Below are 18,834 nucleotides of genomic sequence, written 5' to 3'. Positions count from 1 at the left end.
GAGAACCAGCAGGGTGTGTGCTCAGGTGCACACAGCCCTCATAATGGAGGTTTAGGAATACCTCAGGGCTCCCAGGTGAAGACTGCTCCACCCAAGAGAGACAGGAGATCTCCAGGAGTCAAAGAGGCTGCATGTGTGTCTGCGAGAGACAGATAACGGCCCGAGGACTAAAGCCAGAGCGGAGCTAGAGAGAAGCTGTCTGCGCTGAAAAACCTATGGTCTGTGTGACCAGCACAACAAGCGGAGGTACTGCGACTAAAGCTCAGTGAGAGCTTAAAGTGATTGTAAAGTTTGTAAAGTAATTGTTTTTTTTTATATAAAAAGAACAAACTTCCTATACTTACCTGCTCTGTGCAGTAGTTTTGCACGGGGCAGCCCAGATCCTCCTCTTGTCGGGTCCCTGGCTGGAGCTCCTGGCCCCTCCCTTCTGTTGAGTGCCCCCACAGCAAGACGCTTGCTATAGGGGAACCCGAGTCGAGAGGCAGCTCCGTGTAACCATTCAGACACATAGCTGTCATTTGGCCCCACCCCCACTCTCCCCTGATTGGCTAACTGAGGTTGATTGACAGCAACAGGAGCCAATGGCGCAGCTGCTGTGTCTCAGCCAATCAGGAGAGAGTCCCAGGTCACTGAGGCACTCGTAGAGTTCGCTGGATAGAGAGGGGTTCAGGTAGGTATTAGGGGGGCCGAGGGGGCTGCTGCACACAAAAGGTTTTTTTATCTTAATGCAAAGAATGCATTAAGATAAAAAAACCTTCTGCCTTAACAACTCCTTTAACCGCTTCCATACAGAGCAGTTAGACCCCCTTCCTGCCCAGACCAATTTTCAGCTTTCAGCACTCTCACACTTTGAATGACAATTGCTCAGTCATGCTACACTGTAACCAAACAAAATTTTTATCATTTTTTTCACACAAATAGAGCTTTCTTTTGGTGGTATTTGATCACAACTGGGGGTTTTTTTTTTTCGTGATATAAGCAAAAAAAGAGCAAAAATTTTGCAAAAAAAACACTTTTTTTTAGTTTCTATTATAAAATTTTGCAAAAAATTAATTTTTCTTCATACATTTGGGCCAAAATTTATACTGCTACATATCTCTGGTAAAATTAACCCAAATTAGTGTATATTATTTAGTCTGTGTGAAAGTTATTGAGTCTAGAAGCTATGGTACCAATTACTGAAAATTGATCACACCAGATGTACTGATGGCCTATCTCCTTTCTTGAGGCCCTGAAATGTCAGGACAGTACAAATACCCCCCAAATGACCCCTTTTTGTAAAGTAGACAGCCCAAGGTATTTAGTAAGAGGCATGGTGAGTTTTTTGAAGTTATAATTTTTTCCCACAATTCTTGGGAAAATGAAGAAAACATTTTTTTTTCTTTTTTTTTCCCAAAACGTTGTCAATTTATAAGCTATTTCTAACACATAGCATGTACACAGCAAAAATGACACCCCAAAATTCATTCTGCTACTCCTTCTGAGTATGGTGATACCACATGTGTGAGACTTTTACACAGCCTGGCCACAAAAAGAGACTCCACGTCCAAGTAGCACCATAAGGCGTTTTAGGAGCATAAATACACATAAAACTTTCTTACTACCTATCACACTTTTCAAGGCCCTAGAGCAACAATACAATGGAAAAGTCCACAAAATTACCCCATTTTGGAAAGCAAACACTCCAACGTATATTCTATGAGGCATTATGGGTCCTTTGAACATGTCATTTTTTTCCACAAGTTTTTGGAAAATGTGGGAAAAAAATAAAAACTTTTTTTTTTACACAAAGTTGTCAATTTATAGGATATTCCTAACACATAGCATGTACATCGCAAAAATGACACCCCAAAATACATTCTGCCACTCCTCCTGAGTATGGCAATACCACATGTGTGAGACTTTTTCACAGCCTAGCCATATAGAGGGGCCTAAACATCCAAGGAGCATCATCATGCATCCTAGCCACTTGCCTAGGCCTATTTTTGACATTTGGTGTTTACAAGCTAAAATCAGTTGTTTTTGCTAGAAAACTACTTAGAACCCCAAAACATTATATATTTTTTTTTAGCAGAGACCCTAGAGAATAAAATGGAGATTATTGCAATATTTTTTATCACACCGTATTTGCGCAGCGGTCTTCCAAACGCAATTTTTTGGGAAAAAATCACTTTTTTTAATTAAAAAATAAGAAACCAGTAAGTTTAGCCCAATTGTTTTCCATAATGTGAAAGATAATGTTACGCCGAGTAAATAGATACCCAACATGTCATGCTTCAAAATTGCGCACGCTCACAGAATGGTGACAAATTTTGGTACTTAAAAATCCCCATAGGCGACATTTTAAAAATTTCTACAGGTTGCTATCTTAGAGTTACAGAGGAGGTCTATAGCTCAAATTATTGCTCTTGCTCTAACGATCGCGACGATACCTCACATGTGTAGTTTGAACACTGTTTACATATGGCGGGGTTTCCGTATGCGTTCGCTTCTGCGCGCGAGCTCGCGGGGACACGGCGCTTTAATTTTTTTTTTTTTTTTTTTTACTATTTATTTTATTTATTATTTTTTATTTTTACACTGTTTTTTTTAAAAAAAAAAAATTGATCATTTTTATTTCTATTGCAAGAAATGTAAACATTACTTGTAATAGAAAAAGGCACGACAGGACCTCTTTTTTGTGAGATCTGGGGTCAAAAAGTCCTCAGATCTCACAAGTACACTAAAAGATAGAAAAAATAAAAAAAAAAAATTAAAAAAAAATTAAATAAAATGAAAAAAAAAAAGGGACCTTTAAACTGGTTGCTAGGCAACGACGTTTGCCGTAGCTCCGGTCCTCCAAGACCATAGAGTCGAGTGAGGGCAAGCTTGCCCTCACTCGACATCCTGTCTGTGAGGATCTGGGACCGGATCGTTTTCCCCGCTGCCGGCGGGTCCGGTAAGCGGTGAAAAGGACCAGAATGCAGCGGGAGGGGGGGGGGGCACCTCTTCCGCCACCCCGGAAGGGTGATCCCGCGGCGAATCTGCCGCTGGGACCACCCTTATCGGAAAGCCAACCGTCCACCGTTTAAAAAAATACCAGGGTTATGGCAGCTATCTGCTGCCATAACACCGGTATTTAGGTTTAAACGGACGACGTATGTTAACCTTTTTGGACTTAGACATGGTGGCTGTATGAAGGGTGACAGGTACTCGGGTACTTTGCTGGGCAGGTGGCAGGTACTCTGGTACTGATGAGCAAGTGGCAGGTACTCGAGTACTCCGATAGGCAGGTGACAGGTACTCGGGTACTCTTATGGGCAGGTGACAGGCAGGTGATAGGTACTGATGAGTAGTACTGATACTGATAGGTGATACTGATACTGTACTGATGAGTACGGATGATCAGTACTGATACTAATAGGTGATAGGTACTGATGGGTACTGATGAGTACTGATGAGTAGTGATGGGTAATGATGAGCAGGTGGTAAGTACTCGGGTACTTCAGGTGTCAGGTACTCTGATGAGCAGGTGGAAGGTACTCGGGTACTCTGTTGGGTAGGTGACAGGTACTCGGGTACTCCGATGACGGGTACTCAAAGTACCAGAGTACCTGTCATCAGAGTACCCGAGTACCTGTCATCAGAGTACCCGAGTACCTGTCATCAGAGTACCCGAGTACCTGTCATCAGAGTACCCGAGTACCCGTCATCAGAGTACCCGAGTACCTGTCATCAGAGTACCGGAGTACCTGTCATCAGAGTACCCGAGTACTTGTCATCAGAGTACCCGAGTACCTGTCATCAGAGTACCCGAGTACCTGTCACCAGCCCATCAGAGTACCTGTCACCAGAGTACCCGAGTACCTGTCATCAGAGTACCCGAGTACCCATCATCAGAGTACCCGAGTACCTGTCATCAGAGTACCCGAGTACCTGTCGCCAGCCCATCAGAGTACCTGTCATCAGAGTACCCGAGTACCCATCATCAGAGTACCCGAGTACCTGTCACCAGCCCATCAGAGTACCTGTCATCAGCCCATCAGAGTACCCGAGTACCTGTCATCTGAGTACCTGATGGGCTGGTGACAGGTACTCGGGTACTTTGATGGGCTAGTGACAGGTGCTCTTTATTGGGGGGGGGGGGGCAATCAGTGTGGTTGGGGTGCACTATGATTGGTAACTAGCTGTTACCACAATCTCCTCCTCACACAGGATCAGTGTGTGAGGAGGAGAACACGGTGACAGCTAGTTACTGTGTTCTCTGATGACATTTGTGACCGGCTGTGATTGGACACAGCCGGTCACGTGGTAAAGAGCCAATTTCATTGGCTCTTTACCTAGATCTGGGATGGGCTCTGTCCGAGGGACGAGCCTCGTCCCCGATCGCCGCGCTGCGCGCCCCCGGGGGCGCGCATTAAGGAAGGAACGAGCGGCTCGCGCTGGAGCCGCTCATGTGATCGGCTGTGATTGACACAGCCGATCACGTGGTAAACAGCCAATTTCATTGGCTGTTTACCTTGATCGGGGTTGGGCTCAGTCCGAGGGACGAGCCTCACCCCCGATCGCCGCGCTGCGCGCCCCCGGGGGCGCGCAGTAGCGGGGAGATCCGGGCGCCGTCATATGACGTCGGCCCGGATCGAGAAAGGATTTGTGCCGACGTCATTTTACATGACGCGGTACGGAAGGGGTTAAGAGCTAGGTGGGCTAGCTTTTTCAGTTGGTATTTACTGGAGAAGAACCCCTGTGTGGGAAACCCTATATGTTATAGACTTTCTATTTGCCTTTTACTAAAAATGGGCTGCCATGCACTAAAACTGAAGTGCTGACTGATATGAATCGCTTAACCTGTTGCCGACCACCCACCGCAGTTATACGGTGGCAGGCAGCCGCTCCTAGGCGAATCGCCGTAGCTGTAAGTTGCTCGCTCTCGGGAGCCCCCACTCGTCAATGATTTACCTCTTGATCACCATAATGTTAACCCCTTCCCTGCCAGTGTCATTATTACAGTAACGGTGCATATTTTTAGCACTGATTACTGTAGTAATGTCACTGGTCCCCCCAAAAGTGTCAAAAATGTCAGTCAGGGGTCCGATCTGTCCGCATTATCCCCCATGTTAAAGTGGTTGTTGCATGTGGGCAGCTGATGGTGGAATCCAGGTATGTGCTCCAATGGTGAGTTCATGTCAGGAACTGTTGGCTGTGTGTGGTGTACCTGCAAAAGGAGAGTCAAAATTTCTGCCATGAACTGTGTTACAAGTTGCTGTGTGCGTGACTGCAAGGATGGGGCAGTCAATTTAGAAAAAGAAGGCAATTCTTTAAGACAAGGGAAAGGCTACTATGGCAGGAGGGTATTTCACCACATGCTCCAGCCAAGCCAGAAAATCCATCCATGTGTGAATCAGCTGTGGACTGGTGTAAATTAGTTGTCTCATCCCCAGGAAAGGAGAGGTGAAGGACATTGCCCCTGGCAGCCTGAACCCAAAGGTGTCACAGCACGAGGCAAGGAGGCCTCTGCGCTGCATGCATTATAGTGAATGGGAACTTGCCAGTGCCCCTTGTCACAGAGTAACCAAGCTAGACAGGAGGGTGATGAATCCTGGAACTCACCTGCCAAAGAATGTTACCAGTGGCATCCCAGAGAGAAGGATCAAGTAATCTGGAGTAGTCAGCAAAAAGCATGTGACCGAGAGCTGTTTCCCATGGTAGTGGAGAAAAGCCAGTGTGTTCATAAGGTCTACAGAGCTGCAGTTACCCCCAGCAACTGGAAGCCCAATTTTTTAGCAGAGGGTGTCGGACTGCAGTGGCGGCCCATGACCGCATGGAGGAATCAGCTTGTGCCACAGGTCACAGACTGCACAATCAAGTGAAAGCTTTAATGCCAGCTACAGGATTCGGTAAGAATGATGCAGTTTATGGGAGTGTGTCCAGCGGGGAGATCTGCACAATAGACTTGCTGCAGTCTATTGCAGGGGGGAGATACAGGTTAAAACCCAGCTTGCAGCAAGGTGAAGGATTGAAAAGGACATTTGGACTCTTTATGCACCTAAGGTAATCCAGCAGAGTGCTGGGAGAGATGTACTAGGGGTGACCAAAGCAGTCTGTGTGCCATGTCCCCTAGCAACAGTAACAGTTGCTGCAGAGTTGCCCAGGGAAACCTCCCAGGAGCCCGCAGTGTTGGAGAGGAGGATTTTCCAGGTCAGCTATGGAGTTGCTCAAGTGGGTAAGAGGCAACCTACAATAGCTACAGTTATGTCTATTCATCATGATGACCCTGATGATGTTGAAAAATGTAATTCTGTAAATCATGTTTGAGAGTGATGCTAGTAATATCTTCACTAGCCATGGTGGGAGTAAGATATCTCCTGTGACAGCCTGAAGCAGAGCCACAAAGTTGTCCATGGAAGTCTCAGGGGGGTTTCCATATATTAGAGGCAGAGATTTCCAGGACAGCACTGATACTGCACTGGTGGAACAGAGGGTTTCTACACCATGCCTTGGGAGTGTACGGGGGCAGTCCCCTCACCCTATATGTGACCCAGATGGTGAGGGGTTAATTCAGTTGGCCAAAGCTGGAAGTACATAGCTGAGAGTGTTGGTAGCGCCACCAGGGCAAGCTTGCCAAAATGGTGTATTGCAGCCTGCCTTGATTGATGATATATTATCTCAGAGTAAATGCATGTTGTCACAATGTGATGTATATAGAACTGACAAAGGAACTGTTTGTGCTGCAGAGTCCCGGGTGCCTCCTAGAGGTTCTGCATTACTCATAATGGAAGCACAATGAATTGGGACAGTTGGGCCAAACAATTGCGAGCCATGCTAGACAAGGCTATGTTATGTAGCAAGGGCGTGGACACAACCAAGACTATGCCAGACAGGGGGATCGCAGAACGACCAGTGGTTGAGGGCATGATGGCCCCTGTGAAGTTTGTTCCCCTCCGGTCAGAAGGACATAATTATTATTGACTTGCATCTACACACACACATATACACTCTTTTAAATACATGTAAACCATTATTTTCAAATGTATATAAACATTTTGTAATGTTTTAATACATTTTACACTTTATAGCAGAAGTGGTCAGAGGGAGAGAGGGGTGAGAGACAGAAAAAAGAAAAAGGGGGGGGGGGGTGAGAGAGAGACTTGGGAGAGGGGATTAGCGGTGAGATAGAGGGGGTAAGAAAGACACAGGTCACAGTTGGCCCCTCTTCCATTGGGGTTGTGTGCCTCGCACACTTCTGTACACTGGATTATACACTGGTGCCTGGGGTGACCAGGGTGTGCCCAGGCATATCTGACACCCCCCCACGCACACCTTTAGTTCCAACAAAGGGAGTTCAGTTTTTTTTGTGTGTTGGTCGCACATGCTTTGGACAAAGTGGATTTTAACTTGAAAGTATGTTTCTTCTTAGACAAGGAAGGATGTATGAACCACAAAGTGAGAATGTCACTGCAAGATATGTTGTAACAAAGTTTGTTAATATCTGTTTCTTTCCACTGAAGCAGTTGATTCTTCCAAAGTATTAGCAGAACTAAACTACAAAATACTTAATTTAAAGCAGAGAATAAATAGTGTGAGCCCCCTCCTCCCCCCTTTTCAGCCACATTATTATTTATTTACATTTTATTTTATAAGGTTATATTTTAATGTTTAAGGGAGTGGGTGATTTATGGAAGGTAATGCACAATGCATTGTATAGCAATGCCTACATACTAAGATACCCACCCCAGTAATTCAGCCCACATCCCCCTATTCACAAATATTCCCGTGAAATTATGGGAACTGTAGTTAGTAATTGTGGAGCTGCTAAGAGAGTAGATGTGAAATATAGTGATGAGCCGAACACCCCCCCGGTTCGGTTTGCACCAGAACACTGCGAACAGAGGAAAAGTTTGTTCGAACAAACAAACCCCATTGAAGTCTATGGGACTCGAACCTCGAAAATCAAACGGCCTGATTTTGATGGCTTAAATGCAAGTTATTGCCCCAAAAAAGTGTATGGGGGTCCTGGTCCTGACCTAGGGAACATGTAGCAATGAAAAAAAAAAGTTTTTAAAAACGATTGTTTCTAAAGGTGCCCTGATTTGCTGATTTTAATGAGGCTGAGGCTTATAGTGAAACTATAAAAATGAAAAATTCCTTCAAATATCGTGCCTGGGGGGTCCCCTGAATGTGCCTGTAAAGTAGTGCACCTCTACGATGTATGTAGCTTGCTGCAGCAATACCGACATTTCTAAAGCAAAAAATGTCATATACAAATGTACATACAAATTTCAAATCACATGTACTTGTCATACAGGTGCAGAAAAATTGGGCCTTGGTTGTTGGTGGTGCCTGAACACCGTAACCCCTCGCAGTTACTCTTGCTGGGCGCAGGAACGGGCCCTGCTGCTAAAAAATCCATACAAATTTGAAATCACATGTGGTGCCTGAACACCGTAACCAACCCCTCACAGTTACTCTTGCTGGGAGCAGGAATGGGACCTGCTGGTAACAATTCCATACAAATTTGAAATCCCATGTACTTGTCACTTGTCATGGAGGTGCAGAAAAATTGTGACTTGGGTGTTGGTGGAGCCTGAACACTGCAACTCCTCACAGTTACTCTTTCTGGGCGCAGGAACGGGCCCTGCTGGTAAAAAATCCAAACTAATTTGAAATTGGCAAAGTGTTGTATGTGTTCTTATCAGTGATCTAGTGGGGGCGCTGTGCTGTCATCTGACCTGGCCAAGGTTGGGTGGCGGCTATGCAAACTGGCTGGAGTGATAGGGACCTGGAAGGTTAGTATCGGCAGGAACTGAAACTGAAATTGGGCCTTGGTTGTTGGTGGTGCCTGAACACCGCAACCCCTCACAGTTACTCTTGCTGGGCACAGGAATGGGACCTGCTGGTAAGAATTCCATACAAATTTGAAGTTGCATGTGCTATACAAGTGCCAAAAATTTGGCCTTTGCCGTAGGTGGTGCCTGAACACCATAACCAAGGTCTCACAGTTACTCTTGCTGGGAGCAGGAATGGGACCAGCTGGTAAGAATTCAATACAAATTTGAAATTGCATGTGCTATACAAGTGCCAAAAATTGGGCCTTTGCCGTTGGTGGTGCCTGAACGCCGCAACCAAGGTCTCACAGTTACTCTTGCTGGGAGCAAGAATGGGACCTGCTGGTAAGAACTCCATACAAATTTGAAATTGCATGTGCTATACAAGTGCCAAAAATTGGGCCTTTGCCGTAGGTGGTGCCTGAACACCATAACCAAGGTCTCGCAGTTACTCTTGCTGGGAGCAGGAATGGGACCTGCTGGTAAGAATTCAATACAAATTTGAAATTGCATGTACTACACAGGTGCCAAAAATTGGGCCTTTTGGTGAACACTGTAAACCCTCACAGTTAGCAGGGATAGGGCCTGCTGTTAAAAATGACATACGAAATTTAAATTGTATGCATCTGTCATACAAGTGCAGAAAAATTAGGCCTTGGGGGTTGGTAGTGACCTAAACTAAAAACATTGTTGGAAGCTAGCAGAATCAAGGTAGAGGAATAGGACAGGCAGCATATGCAGTCTTCAAGGGATGGCAGATCCCTAGCAATTTCAATCTGTTACATCAGCATCAGGGGCCTGATAGCTCTTGTTGATCCAGGACTGGTTCATTTTGATGAAAGTCAGCTGGTCAACAGAGTCTGTGGACAGATACACTCTTTTGTCCATCACAAAACCTCCAGCAGCACTGAACGTCCATTCAGGAAGGAACGCTGGTGGTCCATCCTCAAGACCCAGTAAGCCAGTGGATGCGCAGCTGGAAAGGTCAGCAAGTCTGCTCTTGTGCCTAGATATTCATGCACCATATGATGGAGACGCTGGCAAAACTTAAACCTAACAGCCCTGGGTGCTGCTGAGGACAAAAACTGTTAAAAAGGCATCGGTCAGCCGGCCGCCTTCTCCACCGGCTGAACGATGCCTCAGAAACATGCCGGAGAATGTTGACCTCCCAATGTCTGGAAAGGCGGTACACAATTTTTTTTTCAAGGCCTCCTCAAGATGTTTTATCCTTTGCTCCCTCTGCGAAGGCAGGATGAGCTCTGCAACTTTACCCTCGTAACGTGGATCAAGAAGGGTTTCCAACCAGTAATTATCCCTGTCCTTGATAGCATGAATCCTCGGGTCCTTTCGCAGGCTTTGCAGAATCAGGGAGCCCATGCAACGTAAGTTGAGTCCTCTGGGTCACTAAGGATGACAATTTCAGCAGGAGCAACCTCTCCCCAACCACGTACAACTCCTGGGGTTTCTGGGGAATCAAAACCATCCCTTGAAGACTGCTGTATGCTATCCTCTTCTTCTACATCCATGCTGCCGAAATCCTCATCCTCCTCCTCCTCTTCTGCCTGTGTGTTTTGTGGCCCAGCAGGAATGATATCTGCATAAAGGGGGCCTTGTGAGGAAAGGAAGTCCTCCTCTTCATGCCGCTGTTCTGCCTATCCATGATTCCACGCAGAGTGTGCTCCAGCACGTAGACTAGTGAGATATTGTCCCGGCTCACCATCCTTGTGGCCTCCTCAAATGGTGACAGGAGGATGCATGCATCCCTAATCAAAAGCCACTGGCGTGGCGAAAAAAAGCCAAGCTGACCCTGTCCGTGTGCCATACTCACACAGGTACTCATTGATGGCCCTGCTGCTCTTATCAAGCAGTGGTGTACTGCTAGCAGATTGGGTGCAAGTCTCTGTGCCACTTATTGCTATACCATCATCCCTCTCAATGCTGGTATTTGAGAAGGCATGAGGTATAGTAGGGTTAGAGATCGTAGATGAGGAGCAAGGAGATGTATGCTTGTTTTGATCTGGTGCCTCTTTCAGGTGCTGTTGCCAACGGACTATATGGCAGGTCGTCATATGCCTTGTCAAGCATGTGGTGCCCATGCGGCTGGTGTTCTGGCCACGCTTGATCCACTTTAGACAGATGTTGAAAACAGCAGCGCTGCAGTCTACTGCACAGATGCTGAAAAAAGCCCACACTAATGAACTTTTTGGAGTCCGAAGGGATTTTGCACCCTGCACCTGTGGAGCTCTGTGCTGTGACACAATAGGTTGGCTACTGCTATGGCGGCCCCTGGAGCACATCCTACCTCTTTGGACTTGTGCATCCTTCTCATCATCCCCCTCCTCCTTCTCCTCCTCCTCTATCCTGTCAGGCACCCAAGTACAGTCAGTGACCTTATCATCCCCTCCCTCCTCGTTACTGGAGCAAATTTGGAATATGCTTCAGCTGTGGCAACATGACTGCTGGTTTCTTGTCCGTCATTTTCACCCCCTCTCTCTAGGCTAACGTTATTCCCTTCATCAACCTGGGAACCAACATTACAGCTTTCAAATTTCTGCACATCCTCTAGGAGCATGTCACTGACACTATGATTGAATAGTTCAGGTGACTCCTCCATGCATGATGGTGGGGCGACTGAAGGAGTAGCTGTGGAGAAGGAGCCTGTGAAACGGGCCGCTTTTGCAGCTGCGGTGGAAGGCAAACTACTGGGAGCGTGGGTGTCAGAGGGAGAGGAGGATGAGGACGGCTTATTGATCCACTCCACCAACTCTTCCACATGTTGTGGATGAATAGCACAGGCAGCACCGCCTGCAGAGGATGCACTATGTCGACTGTTATCACCACTTTTCACAATGGACACAGAGACTGCTTGCCCTCTTTTCGTGGCCTGTGAGCATCGGCCTCTCCTTGTCGGCCTTTCGGACATGATGTTGATACAGATCAATATAAGGTATATGCAACTGACCAATAGATAATCAATGACCTGATATGATGTAATTGATAGCCCTATAGATGAGCTGTGGTGGTTATAGATGTACGCACGTGACTGATTATCAATACTCTCACTGATATCTGATGTAATCTATAATCCTATAGATGGATGATCTGTGATGCCTATAGCATGTTCCACCACTGAGCAATGGTTACTGTGGCTGATATCTGAAGTGATCTCTATTCCTAGAGGTCTGTGATGCCTAAATAAAGTTCCACAACTGAGCAATGGTTACTCTGGCTGATATCTGAAGTGATCTCTATTCCTAGAGGTCTGTGATGCCTAAAGAAAGTTCCACAACTGAGCAATGGTTACTCTGGCTGATATCTGAAGTGATCTCTATTCCTAGAGGTCTGTGATCCCTATAGAAAGTTCCACAACTGAACAATTGTTACTCTGGCTGATATCTGAAGTGATCTCTATTCCTAGAGGTCTGTGATCCCTATAGAAAGTTCCACAACTGAGCAATGGTTACTCTGGCTGATATCTGAAGTGATCTCTATTCCTAGAGGTCTTTGAATATTATAGAATGTTGCAGAAACTGACGATGAACAATACTCTGACTGGTATCTGATGTAAAGAAAGAAATATCTCCCTTCCTCATGCAGGAACCTTGGCCCTCCCTACACTGCTACTCACGCACTGGCGCTATACTGTCTGATATGATGTAAAGAAATAAATCTCTCCCTACCTCACACAGGAACCTGGCTCTCCCTACACTGCTAGGAATGTCTCTCTGCACTGTCTGACTCAAAAAAAAAAAACGACCCTCTCCCTGCCCGAATTGCGTGCCTGTCCCTGTCTCATCGCCCGCTCAATGACACTACATGCTGCGGCTGGGCAAGCAGCCTTTATGTAGTGTGGGGGCGTGTACTTGGCCCCTGAGCCATGATTGGCTAAAGGCAGCCTGCCTTTAGTCCAATCATGGCAGAGATAATTTGATTGGCCATAGCATGAGGTCCGGGTGCATGCTTTAACCAATCGTCTAACGCGTTGCATGCGCGGGGAGCGTGCAGTGCATTATGGGAAACTCAAATTTCCCGCAAAGAAGCACATTTGTTCGTCATTCAAGGAACGATCGAATGACCGATGTTCGAGTCGAAAGTAGCCTCGACTCGAACTCGAAGCTCATCTCTAAACTTGGTGTGTTTTGTGTGTTTATTCCAGATCTGTGTTGTAATTCAGTGTAAACCTTTTTTCTATCCAGGAGCTGCCTGTAATAAAGACCAGTCACTGCTATTCTCTTGTTTTCACTACTTGTAAAGGGTGATACTGGTCTTGTCTCTGCCCCGTTTTATAGTTTTCTGTAGCAGACTAGTGGGTGGAGCTGCTTGGCCCCTTCCACAGCTCTGCTCTCAGCAGTGAATATGTCACTGCTACTTTATAAGTTAGAACCTTGGTCTGTAAAGGCATTTGGTGCACACAAAGGTGATTTATAGCCTATGTTGCTATTGAGGAATATACAATGTATTTTAATGAAATTTTTGTACCCAAAGTTTAGCATGAACCACCACAAATGTATCTTGTCTTGGGTAATACAAAAATGTAATGATGTACAACTTCAATTACAGTCAGGAAAATGTTATAGGCTAACAAATTTATTACATCTAAGTATTTTTCTCCAGCTAGTTTTTTTCAGGATCAGGGGTTGGTCTAGATTTCCTGTTTTCTTGTATGAGTATTTAGTCTGTCTGTATCCTAAAAAAAGTACCTTGGGGTTAGTGCCTAAGTTATGTAACTGACTACTCAGATGGGTATTCACCATAGATATTGTGCCTTGTGTAAGGTGAAGTGGCAGGTCGTTGTTTAACCACTTTACGTCCAGCCGCTGCAGATGTACTGCGGCAGGCTGGCTCTCCCAGGCAAGGTCCAATTACAATTACGGCGCTCGCCTTGTCAGCGGGGAAGGCAGTGCGGGTGTCAGGCGGCTCCAATGGCTGCCTTACACTGGCGATCTCCCGCCGCTGACAGAGAAGGACAGACGGCTAATATAAACACAGCCCTCCGTACTTCTCCCTGAAGTGATCACAGATGTCATGTGATCCTACTATATAGGATCACATGTCTCTGTGATGACTTCACAAGCCACGCCCCCCACAGTTAAAATCACGCCCCTAGGGTCACATTTAACCCCTCGATCACCAATACTGCTAACCCCTTCCCTGCCAGTGTCATTATTACAGTAACAGTGCATATTTTTAGCACTGATTACTGTAGTAATGTCACTGGTACCCCCAAAAGTGTCAAAAATGTCAGTTAGGGGTCCGATCTGTCCGCCGCAATGATAGTAAATGCAATAACTTTTGCGCAAACCAATCAAAATACGCTTATTGTGATTTTTTTTTTTTACCAACAATATGTAGCAGAAAACAAATTGGCCTAAAATATTAAAAAATTGTGATTTTTTTCTTTTTTTTTTGATAATTTCATATAAAAGAATGTGAAAAATATTGTTTTTTTTCAAAATTGTCGCTCTTTTTTTTTTATAGTGCAAAAAATAAAAATCACTCAGGTGATCAAATACCACCAAAAGAAAGCTCTATTTGTGGGAAAAAAAGGACGTCAGTTTAATTTGGGTACAGCATTGCACAGCCGCCCAATTGTCCGTTAAAATCACGCAGTGCCGAATTGCAAAATAGGGCCTGGTCATTGAGCAGCAAAATCCTCTGGGGCTAAAGTGGTTAAATGAATCTAATAAAAGGTGACGTATGCACTATCCATCCTTGTGATTGGGGAATGCAGGGAGTGGCAATGGGGATATGTTGTGCCCATTTGTATGCAAACTTCTACATGGGGGGGGGGGGTAAGAACATTTGATTTATTTTTAATGCTGCTGTTCCAATGTGTCTGATGACATCTTTGTTGTCTGGGCAGGTTCACCTGATGAACTTAAAAATTTTACATTGATTGTCAGTCACAATTTCAATCTGAAAATTGCAATTAGACATTCAGTAAATTGGGACAAACAGGTAACTGATAACAGGATAATAACAAATTCAGTAAACCCCCGTTATATCGCGGTTCAGTTTTCGCGGTCCCGGTATTTTGCGTTTTTTTTTGTAAGACCTATTTATATTATTTTACTAACTAAGTTATTGTTAATTAAATAGTTTTGTGTTTTCCATAGCTCTTGCTCTATCTCTCAGTATCTTTTATGTGTTTAAACGTGTTTCTATTGTTTTAAAAGTGTGTTTAAAGACTTTAAAATGCTTTTAAAAGTACAATGACAGTTATAAAACATGCCTAGAGTGTATTTAATAAGGTATTTCTATTTTGTGGATTTTCTGGAACGTAATCCCAGCGATGGAGGGGGGTTTACTTTATATAAAGGATTTTAGTCCTTATTGTAGCTGTCATACATATTTATTATATTATATGACCTTTTTTTAGGTCTCTTGAACACCACCTATAATTTTGTGTAAATCAGAACAGTTGCTGTTGGAAAGTAAATAGGAGGTCATATGAAAGTAAATGGGAGTACATATGATAGCTAGTTAAAATCCTAATTGTAACTATTTTTGAAATTTTTTTGTTTTTGGCTGGATATTCATGACATGGAGATGTTTCTCCAGGATACTTATCTATCTGATAAAAATAGATTTCTTAGATGTTTCGAAAGAAATGTTTGTCCTGCTGGTGTTGGATACCTCATTTTAATTTCTCTCCTATCCTCCTGTGGGCAAGAGTCAGGACTGTGCTTCACATTTATATAAGGCATGGCTTAGCATGTATATAAATGATTTTCTTACTGACCAGAATATTGTAAGTAATATGTAATAACCTTTGATCATACTAATGTGTAATTGTGTATGCCCTTGACATGGTAGTATAGACCACACAGCTCTTAATGAAGCAGATCAGCCTTACCACCTCATCTATCTCAGGGACATGCTATTTAAATATGTAAAATGCTTATGGATGAGGCACTGAGGGTAACTTCTGCGATAGCAGTTCATGCTAATGAATAATTGCATTATATCATAATATTTGACAAAACTTTGTGAATGAGGGAGATGCCTAAGTGTCAGGTCACCTGTGGCCAGGTGACAACTGCACCCTGTTGGAGGCAGGGGTACAGCGCAAGGTAGTGAACCCGATAGACTGCTGCAGATGGACCGGAACGTGAGCCCAAGATTCCCCAGGGCTCGGAGTCTAAGACCCAGTAGGTGTTCACCAGAGCCTCTAGTGGTGAGGATGGACTTGGCTGCAGCTGGGCCCAGGTCGTGGCCCCTGAGCAGCCACTCAGGACACACGGAATGGTGATGGGTAAGCCAAGGTCAGGGGAACAGGCAGATGAGGGTAACCAAGGGACAGGCCAAAGGTCAGGGTAACAGGCAAACAGGAATAGTCAGAGACAAGCCAAAGTTGGTACACAGAAGGGTAGATCAATCACACAGCAAACAGGAAACAAGAAACAAACACTGTTGAACAGCAAAGCAGACCTGCAGTGCACTGGTTAATATAGACTTCCTGTGATGACCTGGGGTGGGGCAGGAACAGGAAGGAGAGATGATAAAAGGGAACCAGAAGTGAAGTCTGGCCTCTAATACAAACATGAAGGAACAGGTAAGCTGCCAAACACTATTGCAAGTCCATGACACTAAGGTGGTTGTAAAGTCAGAAGGTTTTTTATCTTAATGCATTCTATGCATTAAGATAGAAAGCCTTCTGTGTGCAGCAACTCCCCTCAGCCTGCCTAATACTTACCCGAGCCCCATCTCTATCCAGGAATGTCCACAAATGCCTCAGCCGTCTAGCACTATCTCTCCTAATTGCCTGAGACACAGCAATTGGCTCCTGCTGCTGTCAATCAAACTCAGTTAGCCAATGAAGAGAGAGAGGGGGCTGGGCCAAATGGTGGACCCGTGTCTGAATGGATACACAAAGCTGCAGCTCAGCTCAGTAGCCCCCATAGCAAGCTGCTTGCTATGGAGGAAACTCAATAGGAGGGAGGAGCCAGGAGCTCCAGCCAGGGACCTGAGAAGAGGAGGATCCAAGCTGCCCTGTGCAAATCCAACTGCACAGAAGAGGTAGGTATAATATGTTTGTTATTTTAAAAGAAAAAAAAAAAAACAAGACTTTACTATCACTTTAAGTTACCATATACTGTACATGCTTATAAGTATGGTAAAGTACAAAGTTGACATGAGTATTTTTTGTTTTCTTTTTAGAATGTTAATCAGAATTCAACAGGATATAAACAAAAAAGAGGAAAAGAGAGGCTTTTTTCCAATGAGGTATGCTCTATAGCAGGTTTTGATATATACTGGTATAAGTGTATGAATTGTTTTAACCATTTCAGCTCTCACTGGACCAGATCAATTTTTTCCATTTCTGAACCTGTATATTCAGGTGATAACTTCATCATTAATTAAGCAAACAATACATACTGTCTATTGTTTTTTTTGTTTTTGTTTTTTTTCGGAACAAACAAGGCTTTATTTTGGTGATATTCTGAAAAAAAAAAATTATTTTCTAGGCAATCTTTAGACAGATGTAAATGTAAAAGACTTACAGAATCTCATCTTTTTCTACTGGTGTTTTTGTAGACAAAATGTATATGTTACTGTCAAAGTATGAACTACAGGCATCTTATATAATGCCTAAGGCCTCTTTCACACGGGCACACCGCCCGATGGAGTCTGTTCTGCTCAGCAGGGGATCGATCTGCCAATCCCCGCTGAGCAGGCGGATGACAGCTCAATCTCCGCTCTGTGTGCGGATACAGAGGTGTCAGATCCCCACTGTCCTCTATGGGGAGATCGGATGAGAACGGTCCGCCTGTCCATTCTCATCCAATCCCATCCGATCCTCCAGACGGATGGAAAATAGGGTTTCCATCCATCTGGATTTCACGGACAGGATCAAATCAGAGAGCAGCGGGTGTCAGCGGACATGTCACCGCTGACATCCACTGCCCCATAGGGATGCATGGAGCATCCGATTAGGTCTTCATGAAAAACTGACAGGCGGATTGGATCAGATCAAAAAAACGAAGAGATTTCCAGTCACAACTTATCAACCAGCCAGCGACCAACCGAATTGACCTGTCTAACAGATTGGATCAGATCGCCCGTATGAAAGGGGGCCTATGGCGTTATATAGAATGTGTGATGTTTTTGGCAAAGTATGTAATGTCCATTTAATTTTCAGTTACCAAGACATTCTATAGAATACCTAGGAATTCTGCAGAAGGACAAATACTGCTTAGGCAAAAAAAGAAGGGAGTCCTGAAAACATGAAATGTTGTTCTTTTTTTTTGCTATATGCTTTACCTAGGCATTGCATAGAATAGCTAGGCATTATGAAATATGATGAATCCTGCTTAGGCAAAATATGCAAAGAGAGCCATGTATATGAAAACAAAAGAAGACATCCAAAATAAAGTAAAGAACTCTCTAACTAAGGCCCCTTTCACACTAGTGCGACTTGTCCCGCGATTTTGGACCGCAAAATCGCATGACAAGTCGTTTTCCATTATTTTCAATGAGCCCCATTCATATCAGTGTGTTTTGAAGTCGCACCGACTTCAAAGTAGTTCCTGCACTACTTGGGCACGATTTGAATGCGTTTTGAGGTATATAGCCCTGAGCCATTGCTCAAAATCGCATCAAAATAGCGTCACAAAATTGCGGCAAAATCGCGGTAAAATCGCGTCGCATAAGTGTGAAAGGGGCCTATAAAGTACAAGAGACAAGCAGATTTGACCTATTTGTTGCAGCAAGTAAGACTAGAATGGCATTTAGAACTGCACATATTAGTCTTTTTGTACAAAAGCATTTGGTAGATTGGCACTTGTATTTGCACAAACACTTGATGAAACCTTGCCTGCTTCCAGTGGACTGAGCGGTCGCAGCTGATCGCAGAGGTATTTCCTGGTCAAGAACATCTACAGCTAACGCTTGGAAAAAAAGTGAATTGTGATCTGGCATAGAGTTGGTTCAAAGTTCTTTGAGCAGTTCCAAATCACCATCCCTTGTCATTGTCAGGATTAGGAACTTGTACAGTGTTCCCCAAAGATGCAGGAGGAAATTTTTGTCA

The 18,834-nt window shown here is 44.5% G+C and overlaps 1 protein-coding gene across 1 annotated transcript in view; it reads left to right on the top strand.

The window, feature by feature from the left end:
- LCP2 (lymphocyte cytosolic protein 2) overlaps positions 1–18,834 on the top strand; it is a 325,994-nt gene that overhangs the window by 110,347 nt on the left and 196,813 nt on the right. The window contains exon 4 of the mRNA XM_082256323.1: positions 16,965–17,030. Coding sequence (XP_082112449.1) covers positions 16,965–17,030 — 66 coding nt within the window. The remainder of the gene's footprint in view (positions 1–16,964; positions 17,031–18,834) is intronic.

Source organism: Pelophylax lessonae, assembly GCF_965119305.1.
Source record: "Pelophylax lessonae genome assembly, chromosome: 4".
In the NCBI taxonomy this organism is placed as follows: domain Eukaryota; kingdom Metazoa; phylum Chordata; class Amphibia; order Anura; family Ranidae; genus Pelophylax; species Pelophylax lessonae.
The sequence above is the reverse complement of the archived record's forward strand: the minus strand, read 5'-3'. Positions and strand labels throughout refer to the sequence as shown.